At 36.1% G+C, this 13,571-nt stretch overlaps 1 protein-coding gene across 2 annotated transcripts in view; it reads left to right on the plus strand.

Moving 5' to 3' along the window:
* Positions 1-13,571, plus strand: part of ATP1B3 (ATPase Na+/K+ transporting subunit beta 3) — a 53,103-nt gene that overhangs the window by 21,347 nt on the left and 18,185 nt on the right. Inside the window, exons 6-7 of one of the 2 annotated variants that reach the window (XM_072866606.1) lie at positions 956-1,042; positions 4,451-5,584. In XM_072866606.1, the coding sequence (XP_072722707.1) occupies positions 956-1,042; positions 4,451-4,621 (258 nt within the window). In that variant the 3' untranslated portion in view covers positions 4,622-5,584. Of the gene's footprint in view, positions 1-955; positions 1,043-4,450; positions 5,585-13,571 lie in introns of those variants that run through there. The other variant, XM_072866608.1, reaches the window with a different exon arrangement.

Raw genomic sequence — 13,571 nt, forward strand, 5'->3', positions numbered from 1 at the left:
TTAGTGACATTTCCCTTTATCATGGTAATATGTGTACCTTATTATAGAAGGTCATATTAGATGTGGGCATTTCCTGGTGGTTCGAACTTGTGGTAGTTTGACATCCTGCCAGGACACACAGTCCTGAGGAATATTGTATATAGGGAGATGTGTCTGTGTATCGCTATACTGATAGTCTGTGTCTGGGACAGCTCAATCATATATACATATTTTGTATATCTTACAGATTGAGTGCCTCCTTATTCCGAAATTAGGCAGCAACTTTGTAGATAGCTGCTTCTTATTACAAGATTTGGGATTATAGGGTGAAGTCTAGCGATAAGGCATGCGTATGTATATTGTTCCTCTAAGGTGGTGATGACACACAGAAACTCTAGTAACATCACCATTTTAAACTTGGGTTTCCTTTTAGGTAGCCTGTACTCCAAGGCTAGCTGAACAAATGTTAGGAATAGTACATACACCATTGCAGGGAGGGGGCTATAGTTCTTGTATTGTTCCAAATTTGAGAGGCTTAAAAACCCGGCTTTAAACAGAAATTCATCTTTAACTTAAAAATGGATGTGCTGTTGCTTCACCAAAATATACAGACTTGCTTGTGGATACCTGGGATTTTAGCTTATATATGGGGTTTTTTTTGGTTGTTGTTAAATTATTAATTGCAATGAATATCCTCTTCCTTTTCTTTGACTTGTAAGGGAAACATGAAGGCAAGCTGTCTTGACTTGATTACTAATTTAAATACTACTGTTAATAATCCTTACTGTAGCAGATATGTGCAGCATGTAACTGTTTGCCAAAAATAAATCTATTTTGGAAGTTATTCTAAGAGTCTGTAGTTCAGTTGCCTTTTTTTAGAGATCTTGCATTTTATAATTGGGTTATAATTCTAATTTTGTATTAATTTTTATGCAAGCAGATGTTAACTTTTAATTTTGTTGTCTTCCAATCACAGGAAGAAGGCACGGTTGAGATAAATTATTTTCCTCCTGAAGGCTTGATTGACTTAATGTACTTTCCATACTATGGGAAAAGCTTGCATGTAAGTATGCCTTAATGATGGTCTTCATTTTGTAAATGTTTTGTTTCTATTTACATTTACAATTAGTAATATCAGATTGATTCTGAAGTTTGAACTTTGTAATTAGGTACTCATAAGGAATATTACATATGCAGAAATTTCACAGTGCTTGATGAGATTAGAGATATGCTTTAGCAGAAATAAGGAAATAGACTGGGCATTGTCCTAATGAAGAAGAGGCTGTATACTAGCAGTATTAAGGGCATCTGCTGCTTTTTGGTCACTGATATCTTGTGGAATCTTTGCATGCAGGGCAAGGCAGGAAAAGTAAACTGGTTCTTTGGATTACAATACAGTTTCTAATAGTTAATCCTTGAGGTTTATGTATAGGATGTTAAGTTTGTAATTCATTATGGTATTGTTGATTATATTCCTTTGTGGCTGTGTGGTCATGTTTTCTATTTGCTCTGTTTTATGAAGAAGCACTTCAAGGTAGCAGATAGTTGGTTTGGGTCTTTTTTTAGATTTTTTAAAAATTATTATTATTATTTTCTTTGTTTTTCTTTGCTTGCTCCGTCTATCATCATTGTATTCTGACATAAATTTTATTTATCTAATTGAAGAACACTTACGTTTTAAAAAAACCCAAAGCTCACTACTTTATGGACACAGAATACGTAGAGTTAAAACTCCAATTTCTTTTCAAACTTGAATTTAGGGGGTTTTTTTGTGCATCAACTTGTGATAACTACATACAGAAAATATGTACCTTCTATCAAATATAAAATTATATTGCCTTTTATTGACCAAGTTATTTAGTCTAAACATCTTCACTGTTCACCACTGAAGATAGAAGTACTTTTTAAACATAAATCTAGTAGGTCCATAGTATACCACAGTGGTTGGTTGTAATTTCCCTGAAGTTATTTTTTTACTATATTATTCCTTTACCAGTTGTTTTTCCAGTGTACTCTATACTCACTTGCAGCAGTCCACATAACCTTTTCTTTTTTAACCTCACATGGCTTTTACTAATGAGGAAGGAGTTTGTTTTTCTTCAGCATTTGCTTTCATGTTACTTATGGGTAGTTCTGTGTTTTCCATTTTGTTGCCAGACTTTTTGAATTGGTAAACCATCCATTTTCATAGATATACGAGATGTCACACAGTCTTAGAGAAAGACTGTCAACCTGTGCTTCCAACAGGCAGAGTCAGTACATAGTCTATCCCCTTCTTGGAATGAAAGAATAGGGAAAGAGAGCACTGCTCCCTAAGAAAGGAGCAAAATACAGCATAAGTAGACCTTGAGAAGTCAGGAGGTAGTTTGTACCAAAGGCGGGATGAAGAACTTTCCTGACAAAATTTCTGTCTTGCTGCCATACTGATGGAAAAGGAAAGATTATGAAAGGAGGGTAGTGAAGTCAGGCAAGACTCAGTGCTATTCCTTGCTTGACTTAGGTGATTAAGAAAAAGCTTTACTTTTTGTTGTTGTTTTTTGGGTTGGGTGTTTTTCTTTTCTTTTTAGTTTTTGGTTCAATGTCCTTTCGTGTTCACTTTGTCATGTGGGATAGGGGCTATGGTTTGAGGGATTCTCGCTTATGTGAGGCTCAATTCTTGCAACATTAGTATATTGTGAAAAAGAAGAGGCAGTGAGAAGACTTGTGAGAGGTTGAGGTATTTGACTAGGTCTCAAGAGACTGGATTGATTTCTTGGCTATACAACAAAATTTTTATATTATATCCATGTTGAATTGTTGAATTACTTTAGTTGAATCCTCTTAACTCCTTTACAGAATAATCTTGCTGCTCTTGTGCTAACATAGGAGCTATAAAAGTACTAATATGTACAGTTTCGTGGTCCAGAATGGTTATTTGCCTTTTGCTGCTTAGCACAATGAGCCCAACTCCCTGACCTTAGGGAATGTTACGTTTTTTAGATTATCCGTAGTGCTTAATGAGGATGCTGATTCTCTTCTCCCTCCCCCCCAATTTTATATTGAGTAAAAGTCCATTCTGGTATCATCTGTCTTCAAAACATCATAGAAATTTGTGTACCTATTTGAAAAATCTTGGCGATGAGAGGACTTCTCTGAGGAAACACAGGAATTTTATTTCTGATTTTTAGAAAACTCAGTACCTCAAATGTGGTATCACCCTTACAACTGGAGGATTTTGAGGGTGCCTTGCCTACCTGCATTTCTCCCTCCCAGTTTGAAGTTTATAGGAGCACAGGAAAATTTCTGATCTAGTAAAATCACTATCCAAGGAAAGTAGTTATTTCAATCTACTTCTTACTAGGACTTCACATTAAAGATTTTAGCACATCAGCTTCCATGCCATCATTCTTTGTAAATGAGACTGAGTATTCTGTAATGCTTTCTTTGGTAGAGAAGTAAAGAAGATAGCCTAAAAATAACAGAAATGTATTAAGGAGTCTCTTAAGTTAATTGGGGGGGAGGGGAAATCTAACCCCAAATTTTGTTCAATTAAAATTTAATGCTTATATAATACTGTAGTGTCATATTTAGTCCACTGGCTTATATTAATTTTTACCAAGAAAATAAATAATTTTGCTTAATCAGCAGTTAGCAGTATTGACCTAAAAACTATAAATAAGTTATGGAAATACTTTATGAATATTGGATGAAATGCTGCTTTAACAGTGTATAATAAATAAGCTCTTATTTAATTTGCAGGCACTTTACAAGAGAATTCAAGTTGTCCTAATTGAATTGGACTTGAGAAATAATATTGGGTTGACAAAAAACATTAATTCTGCATTCATTCTTAAATTTTAATTTTTATTATAGGGAATGGAGTCAAGAATTGTAATTGTTCCACCAAATATGATTGACCAGGATACTGTCAGAATGTCCAAGGAAAGGTTTCTGTGTAAAGCTATCAAACAGATAACACATTTTAGAAAGGATTGTTGCTGAACAAGTAAATGGGATAGGGTGGAAGGGAAGCTAGTTTACTAGTATTTGTTGAATCATGCTTTTGGAAAAAAATACTTAAACCCATGCTAGAAAAGTTATGTTCTATAGCAGATTAAAAAAAAACCAAAACAAAACCCAAACAGAAGAGACAATAGAATGGATAGGAAGGAAGACTATCATTTCAGAGGCTGTTTCAAGTAGAGGTTTCTAGAAAAACTGGATCCAGTGTAATAAAGGGGTAGTGTCATATGCCTCTTGAAGATACTGTCTGTGACTTAAAGTATGTTGAATGTATTAGTTAAGAAATAGTATGAAGAATGTATCTGACTATCTAACTTGGGAAAAAAAGACTCACCTGAGTCAGATTGGGCTTTGAAAGGTTGGGTTCTTAATTAGCTGTTTTCTTAACTGTTCTAATGGATTAAATGTTAATTTAAATGCTAATTTACTCTGGTATCTCAAATATTTTCCCCATCTTTCTGTTTACTAGGCTCACTATTTACAGCCTCTAGTGGCTGTTCAACTAGCAATTAACTCCAACAGTACCAAAGAAGAAATAGCAATTGAGTGTAAGATCCTGGGCTCACCTAATTTAAAAAATGAAGATGATCGTGACAAGTTTCTGGGACGAATTGCCTTCAAAGTTCAGATGACTGAATAGCAGGAGTAAAAAATTCTCCACAAAGTAAACATTGTGTTGTCTGTTTTGTATCAGCTGGACATGCCATTCTAGGATATGAGACCACCTTGGAGAATGTTAAGGTGGTTTATGGCATTCAGGGTAGCATAAAAATATGCTTCCAAATCGTATGTTTAAAATCCCTCAACATAAATGCCTATCCTGCTTCTGCCTGCCCCATTGGAACAGTGTACAGACTATAGTTATGTCATAGGGACCTGTAAATAGCTGTTTTCAAACACATAATAATGGTGACCTTTGTCCTGTTCTAAAATGTGGTTTTATCCCCCAAGTGAGTGTCTCAAGCTTAATGTGCTGTGCTATGTAAATATTGTATTGATTTAACACTGGTTTAACTGTCATATCTCAATGCTGACACAGTTATAGGGATAAATAATAAATGGTACCTGATTGACATAGTGATTTTTTGGTAAGAGTAAACACCTCCAACGTAAATTGTGTGTATCGGAGTGGGTGGGTGGATGGATGGCTGTGTGGAGATGCCTTAAATTGTAGACTGGGTGGTGTGGGAGAACTGAAATAGATTTTAAGAGTTGGTATGGAGTTCTGAAAGTAAGTGCTCAACTAGTACTTTCTTGTGCTTGTCACTGTGCAAGTATTGTGTACATGTAATACTTGGTATAGAGTTTGGTATTCCAGCTGAGGAATTGAATCTTTCTTTGTGTTGTTAATTGCTTGCGATATGTGGAGCACAAATAAAATCTATACAATATTTTAAAACTTTTTAGTTCAGAAATATCAATATACAACAATTTAAATTGTTTAGGGTCCTGGTAACAGTTGTACAACAGAGCTGCTTGAAAGGAATGGCCTCACTATTGTGGGAATAGGCTTTCATTTTCCAATTAAAAAATTTCCTGAAGAACCTCTGTTTAAAAAAAAGAAAAAAAAGATTGTCCTGATTAAACATTCCTGTTTAATTTATATACTCTGTTTCGTTGCATCATTTTAACATGCTTCACGTCTTCGTCTGCTCTTTCATCTTGGATTTTCTGTGTATCTCCTCATCATCCATTTAGAAAATTGGTGTCATCAACTGCTTTATAGAAAAATCCTGTTGACTTGGAGTGGATTACTTGCACTTTAACTTAAGTATTTTTATTAACCCAGTTGCTAAAATGACCACAAACAGACTGGTTTATTTGTGACTGTTCCTCACGTTAAACCAAGTTGACCCATTATATTGGGTTATAACTTCTGCAGTTGTGCTGACATGGGATTTATATTACTCTTCCCCAGGGTTTTTGTTTGTTTTGGTCTTCGTTTTCTTGAGCACATAGTCCACATTCTGATGTCTTCTCAATATTAAAGACCACAGCAAATCAGCATTTGTGTAAATACCTGTATGTTCTGCTAGTTAGGCCTAAATTTGTTACTTAATGTGCTTTTATGCCTAATTCTTAGTGGTTTTTAATATTTTATTTAAACAAATTAAATTAATGATTACTAAAATTCAAGATCCATTCTTAATGCTCTGCTTTGAAAATGTCTGAGGCCAGTCTAAGCCACATTAGTGCAAAACTTTAACACCTGTGCAAGCTTACACTGGTGCACAGTTGGAGGAAGCTGCTCTTAATGGGACTTGAACAGTGTCTTGAACTTCATTAAAAATAGATTTATACTGATCTGATACCATTCAGCATGCTTTTTTGTTATCTACAAAAGAAAAATTGTTGTTCCTACAATATGCAATGAGTTTATTTTGTTTATTTTGTAATAATAGCATGCATTAATACTGAATAAGAATGTTCTTTCAAAATATTCCATTACTAATGTTTTAAATCATGCACTTTTAGAGCTGGGATATGTGGGTTCTTGAAGATATGACTAATTGCTTCTCTGTATATTAATACTGTCTGAAAGTATTTTAATAGTTGTGAGGGAACTTAAAGTGTAGATGTTGCATCTGAAAGTGAAAAGGACTAGCTTCATGTAAAAGATTTTCACATTTGTGTTCACTTAGGAATTGTAAGAAATTCTGGAGAAACACTCAGTTTTCAAAAGAGCTGATTTTTGCAACAATTTCTCTTTCAACTTATCTATATAGACAAAGCATGAAATGGCAACTCTTCACCAGCACTTTTCAGACAGGTAGAACTCAATAAAATCCTGTTCTCCCTAGATTTTGTAGAAGTGGTTTTTATTTATTTTTTTTATTTAATCACATAAGGATTATCAGTTGGGAGGAGGGGAAGAAAGAAAAAACTTTTGAAAGGGTTCAACTATCAAAATTAGCATGTAAAATGTATGTAGGTAATGAGTCTAGTGTTAAACTATTTAATTAAACTGAAATATTTCCTCATTTTTATTTCTGTGTCTTAAGAATTTGAGTAAATGATCTAGTAGTTATTTATAAACAGGTGCATTGACTATTAGGATATGATAAAATTACTAATTTTCTTCATGTGAAATTTACAGTAAAGGTTCCTCGGACTTAATTTAAAATTATGATTAAAGATTTAAATTTACTACCTTGTTACCAGAAACCTGAAATGTTTAACTTTTATACTGGTAAATACTTATTGGGTAACTTTTAGCGCCTTTGAGTCTGGAACAAGGACTTTTAAACACTGTGAAATTGCCAGTTGTTGCAGGTGCTGTTTCATACCACCATGAAAACCTGCTTATGTTCAATTGAGTTGAGGTACCTTCTTCTCTTTGCCATGCCCCATTCCCACTCCCCCTGCCACCCCACACATGAACACATACACACAGGGTTAAAGGAGAGGCTGAAGAGAAGATTGTTAAGAGGCAAAATTAGCTGAAGGTTTTATTTACATTGATCATGCAGTAGATAAGATGATCCCATAAGGACAGATGACATTCAGCACTGACCTGCAATTACTTCCTGCTGGGGATGCTGCTGCTTCTAGGACAGTAGCAATGAAAACAGACACCCTTTCCTTTTGTACTGAAATGTCTTCTTTAGTAGTTCCCAAGCAGTAGAGAGAAAAAGAAAAAAATCTAGATGCAAATGTATGTAGAGTAGAAGGAAGAGTTGTAGACTAAAGGAGTTGTGAATCTGTATAGAGACAAAGACAAGAGTTGGGGGAGGGGTGTGGGGTTTTTTTTGTTTGGTTGGTTTTTGGATTTTTTTAATCCCCTGCACCCTGCCTTTCTCTCAGTAGGAAATTGGGAAAGGAAAAATAAGTTCCTCTGCACCAAGCCCTGCTGACTGATTTCCTACAATGTTTTAAATGCAATGGCACTGAACCTATTTCAGGATTTTTTTTACCTCTCTGTGAAGCTTATTCATCATAACTTTTGGATGATACGAGTCAAACAGAGCTTGAAGCTGAACATTAAGTTTTGCATACTTAAGCATTCAGAGAGTACACTTTGGTCTTCTTACGAAATGAGATGGGTCTCCTGTGACGGAGAAAAATGTCTTAATTGTATAATTTAAGGCTTAACTGAAAAATACTAGATTTAGATACTAAGAGTATGTGGGCAGCTCTGAGAATGGGTTTCCAAACCTCAGAATGCTTGAAGCTTCAATCTTATCTTTTTGCAATTATTCAGAGCTTTGACTTCCCTGCTAGTGAAACATTCATCTTCTTGCTAGTTAAGCACTTTGTTAAAACATGTCAGCATTCATGCTAAATCTACTGTCAAATTACTGAAGCCTTTTAATGAACCGAGTTGTTTATACCGAGTTGTTTTTCTGGTTTGATTTTTTCTTTTTCTTCTTTTAGGCAAGAATAAAAAAAAGTACATGTGGGGGTTCCTTCCAGTTTACTTTCAAAGAATATCTTCTGTATTGGAAGCTTTACTTGTATTAGCTATGCTGGGGGGATAAATAGTTGAAGTAACTTTTAACCCCAGCTGTTTCACATCATGAATCTTTGTGCTGATGCTTGTTTGGTTACAGGTGTTGGGCTACACACCAAAAATGTGAGTCCTCTTTTACCTTAGAAGTTACCTGACTATGAAGTCAGTGTTGCTGTAGACAAAGATTCCATCATAGAGGCTTGATTTTACAGTAGTCTTAGTTGCCCTTCAGTTAAAATACATGCAGTAACCGTCACTGTCTTGTTGGAAGAAGCATTTTAATACAAAAGATCAGAGTGAGTTCCTCTATAGGATACTTGCTACAGTTTTTCTTGCTGTCTAAATGGGAGGGAAGAAAATCAGAGAAAAGCTAAGCCAAAAATTCAGGTTATTGCAGTTTGAAGTCTGTTAATTTGGTGACTGATTCTTTAATGTAAAATCAGTGCAACATGAGGGTTATCAGAAGCTTGCATGTCACTGTGTAGTTTGTTTGGATCAAATAGCTCTAATAATTAATGACTAAAAGTAAGACTTCTTTTATCTCTTTAAATCTCAGGCAAGCACCTAAAGAAGCCAATAAAGGAAATTTCAAAGTTATGTTCACTAGCATGTACTTAAATCTTTTTATGTGGTGCAACTCTGAACAGTGAGTATTGCATGTAGCTGTGGAAGCAGTGTCTCATTTTGATTTTGCATTAACTGAAGGGAATTGCTAAGAGTTTTTTGGCAACAATTCCTTAAAAGGTCTGATAGGTATCAATGTATTTGAAACAAAAAATGTAATCCCGTATTTTATTTTAGAAAGTATACTTAGCTGTGTATATTATGTGTTAGAGAGAATTATAATATTTTGAATTTGCTTTACAGTTGTATGGAACAAAAATGTGTCCTTGCAGTACCCAAATATTATGTGACTTGTGAGCATATTAATGCTATTTCTATTCTTCTGACACAAGAGAGCCCCTACAGTGATAACTCCTCCAGGGTTTGTTGTACCTAACAAGGTCTCTCTTAAACCTGCTGTGGCTGTAGATTCTAACTCCAGAAACTGCCACTTCACTCCTAATTACAAATGGGACAGATGCACTTACTTAACACTTTAAATATTTTAATGGCTATTACTTAGTACAAAGTTGTCTGAACATTTTAAGTGTTCCTTGTGAATGACAAAAAGCATAATGCATCAGACCTTGGGTGAGTTTTAGTGTAAGGAATGGTTTTTGGTTAACTCCTGACTTCTTTTTGCTTCTTTTGCCTTTTAAGTTTAGGGAGAGGTTAGCATATAATTAGCACAGCATCTGTAATTCTGTAAGTTCCTCTCTAAATTTGTTTGGGTTTAGAAATTGCTTATAAATAGTACTTACAAGTGGTAGTAAATTTCAGCCTGATTGGTTTAAATGTTAGTTTAAAACAAATCCATACATAAGGTTACAAATCTTAATCTACTCCTAAGAAAAGTTGCACGAGTGGCTCTGCCTTCTTTTGAGGTGGCAGGTATAGTAGTGGCTCGCTCGTTATTTTGTCCTCTTGTTCCCCTACTAAATCCCTAAGCAAACTGCTCAATAATTCATTGAGCTATTCACTTAAGGCCAACTATATAGCCACAGGTGTAAAGTGAGGAGCTTTCTGAGACATTTCCCCTGGTCCTCCACCCTCAGCTTTTCAAGTGACTAAAGCCCAGCATAGTGAGCCAATAAAGTACACAGAAATTTAGCTGCTAAAGAAAGTGAAATGGGATTCTTGATCTGGATCTGATTCTTGACTTTGTAAGAAAACAAGAGAAAATAAATCCACCTCTGAAAAAGTAAAGCTGAATTCAGATAAATTTCTCCAGGTGTCTGGGAGCATCTTAGTTATTTCATTTGATGTTTTATATATATGTCTTTTCAGTGGATGGTGCATGGATACACATTGCAGGCTGAGAGCAAGTACTATCTCCGGAGGCCAGCTATACAGCTTAAGCTGGAGGAGTTTGTGGTCATGTTGACAAGACTTGCACGTTCATTGTAGTGCAGTCTCATCTTCAGGCTTACAACCCTTGTGCTATGGAAGAGAAAGGAAGTTGTGTGGCAGGAGGATGTAAGTTTTGAAAGAGGGGAAATGTTCCTATAGGTAGTTCCCTCAGTATGCTTGTGGACTGGGGAGACTTTTTCCCAAAGGTAACACAATAGCTGTTAAGAAAAGGAGGATGTAATGTGGACTGGTTGGGAACTGGGACAGTGTCCAGCATGGGACAGGGAAGGTTTGTAATGTTTCTGTGGATTGTATAGTAACTTCCTCGTTGGGTATAAGTAAGCTTCTTGAAGCTGTTAAGGGATTGTTGGGAAGGTCTGAAGTGAATTATATGCAAATGGACAGCATTATGGATAGGAGAAAAGTTAGAGTTAAAATATAATCTGTTGGGTTTGGGTTTTTTTAGAGAGCTATATGATCAAATATTAGCCCCTTTAGTAGCCTTTTCGTGTAATGTCCACATAGTTTAGAAAATTATATAGGAAAAAAGAGATTAAATTTAGGAAAACTGGGGACAACTTACAGGACAAAAGGAATACATTTTCACAGTGTAAATTCCAGCTAGAAGAGAACAGATCTACACTTCTGTCACTTAAACAATTTTCAAATGAAAGATGAGAATGAAGCTGACAGGCATAGAAAGGTCTGCACTGCGGTTCAAGGTGATGCATTAACCTACAGGTGAAGTCTGGAACACCTCTTAATTTTATTATCTTAAATGATGCAAAACCAGAACACAGTGAAGAACAACCTTCATTATATAAAACCCCTTTAATGTGACAGAGAAGTAGTTGACCCCAAAGCAAGAGTATACCAAAATGCTTTTAGTTTTAAGGGTTTACCTGTAGTAGTAAGTTCCTCACTTAAAGCTGAGGCATTTCAGAAAAATAGTAAAAGAAAGATCATTAGGAGCACTGTAGTATAAGGTACAAATTATACAGGAATGGCAGGGCAGGAGCGATAACTATGTATTAAAGAAACAAGGTAAAATAGCTGTCGGTGAAGAACACTGGATGTTGTTTGGGCTTAATTATTTTGTCTGCATGGGAAAAGTGCTGTAGGGTTAAATTAGTAATCAGTTATCAAGATTGTATGGTACATGAGATTTTAATGTCAAAATCATATCTAAGTCTCTATAGATTTTTAAGGTGAGAGCATTATTCCATTAATGCAGGATATAGAATGACCAAAGAAGATACAGGAGGCGATAAAACCACTAGGTCAGAATAGGGAGTTGTTCTGAGCACTGACACAAAATACAAATGTACTGGTATACAAGCCAGATGATGGTGTGTATTGTGTTTGCTTCAGCCATGCTTAAAACTTTCCTGATGTCTTAATAACAGAGCCAGGGGAGGACAAAAAAAACCCCAAGCTTTCTAGGATTGTTCTGAAAAAAAGTCTCTGTAGATCTTGAACTTTGACATAGTTTGCAGCAACAAGTATCTGCGGGCCCACTCAAATAACTTGTCAGACACCTTAATTGGATTACAAATTTGAAATGTACACACTGTGGAAAGTGTCTTGTAACTTTTAAGATCACTATATCAGGGTCCTGTTTCTCATGTGGGAGAAGGAAGATGAAGGGATAGTCATCCCAATTTTTTCTTGCTACTTCCCCTCCTGTTCAAAGATTAGTGCTGATTAATAGTGGGAATACTTCTATTACCTATCTTTCCTTTAGTAGTCATGTTTAGCTCCCCAGCTGTTCACATTTGGTAGTGGAATAGATAATAGAAGAGTATCAAAGATCCTCTTTGGTAAGACATTTAGTTCCTCAAAGACCTTCCGTTTATTGCTAGAGTTTGGGAGGATGTCTAGAAGAAGACAGCTTTCTTCTCCAACATAGCCGTCTGGTGGGGCAAAGGAAAAGATCTATGTATCACTAACCCTGTAGTGTTTTATCATAATACGCACAAGCCCTGATTTGAGATGTTCTTCAGGAAACTGCAGCCTAGAAAGGTTGAGAGAGAGCACACAGGTCAGTGTAACAGCTTACTGATTTTTGACCATTTGAATTTTGAAATAATGTGTGCAGTCTCTAGCTGAAAATAATATGTATGATGATTGATCTGGATGCTCCTAATGGTTTGACAAATACCTTGAAAATGAAAGCCTGTTTTTCTTTGTCACCTGTGTTTTAGTGGATCAACGTATTTGTTTAAGACTTGCTTCCTACTGCGGTGTAACACAGTGAAGCAGAAAGCTGCTACAGTGGATCTTGTGTTTCCAAGTGCCCCAATGCGTTAAAGTAGGTCAAAAATTGCATAAGATGCCATTACTGGAAACTGCTGTAGGCTGACTTACATATAAAAACTCAGCAGTGCAACTAGCAAATGCACTCTGACAAACAGAAATGCAGCCATGACTTAAAACATGACAAGAGAGCTCTCTGAAATCTCCCTAGGACATGAATGGCTGTTGGAATCATGAGATGTCTTTGCCCCTTGAGTTCATGTTCCTGCTATCTGCTGAGCCAGAGTCGCCTGCCTGGCTTGTCAGAGGTTTCACATTGTTCTTGTCTGCAGGGAGCTCAGGCACAAGGCTCCTTAACTCGTTCTGGATCGCAAAAGATGTATTCTATATTTTCCTGTTCCACCAAGCTCCTCTTAAGAACTAACATACATAGCACAGTGAAAATCATGTTACGTTCAGAATCTATAATAGCTCTTCCACTGACTGAACAGTTGCTGGTGATTAGTAATGACCACTGGGAGTTTGTGGAGATAAGTGCAGAAGTCTGCAGTTCCTGCACGCAGGAGCAGCCACTGCTGTTCAGTTTAACGCTAATGTGCCCTGTGGAGCAGTGAGCCGAGTAGAGTGCTTGCGTTTTCCCTCTTTGGAAAGCAGTGTTTCATAGCTTCAGCACAGAGGGGGAATACATGCCTAGGTATCCAATTTATGTAGTATTTTACCTTCTTTACAGAGTTACAAAAATGTGTAAATGGAGAAGGAAAAAAAAATTCTGGAAATATATAGTATAGTAGTGTAACAGTGTAGTCTAACGGGAGCTGGTGGAAGGCCAAGGCTTACGTAAAGCTGATAAGGGGGATTCAGACTGGAAAGCAGAATGTCTAAACAAGAATTACTGTCCTTGGGAGTAAAGCACATCCTGGAGAAATATGTG

The sequence above is a fragment of the Ciconia boyciana genome, chromosome 7, assembly GCF_034638445.1.
Source record: "Ciconia boyciana chromosome 7, ASM3463844v1, whole genome shotgun sequence".
In the NCBI taxonomy this organism is placed as follows: domain Eukaryota; kingdom Metazoa; phylum Chordata; class Aves; order Ciconiiformes; family Ciconiidae; genus Ciconia; species Ciconia boyciana.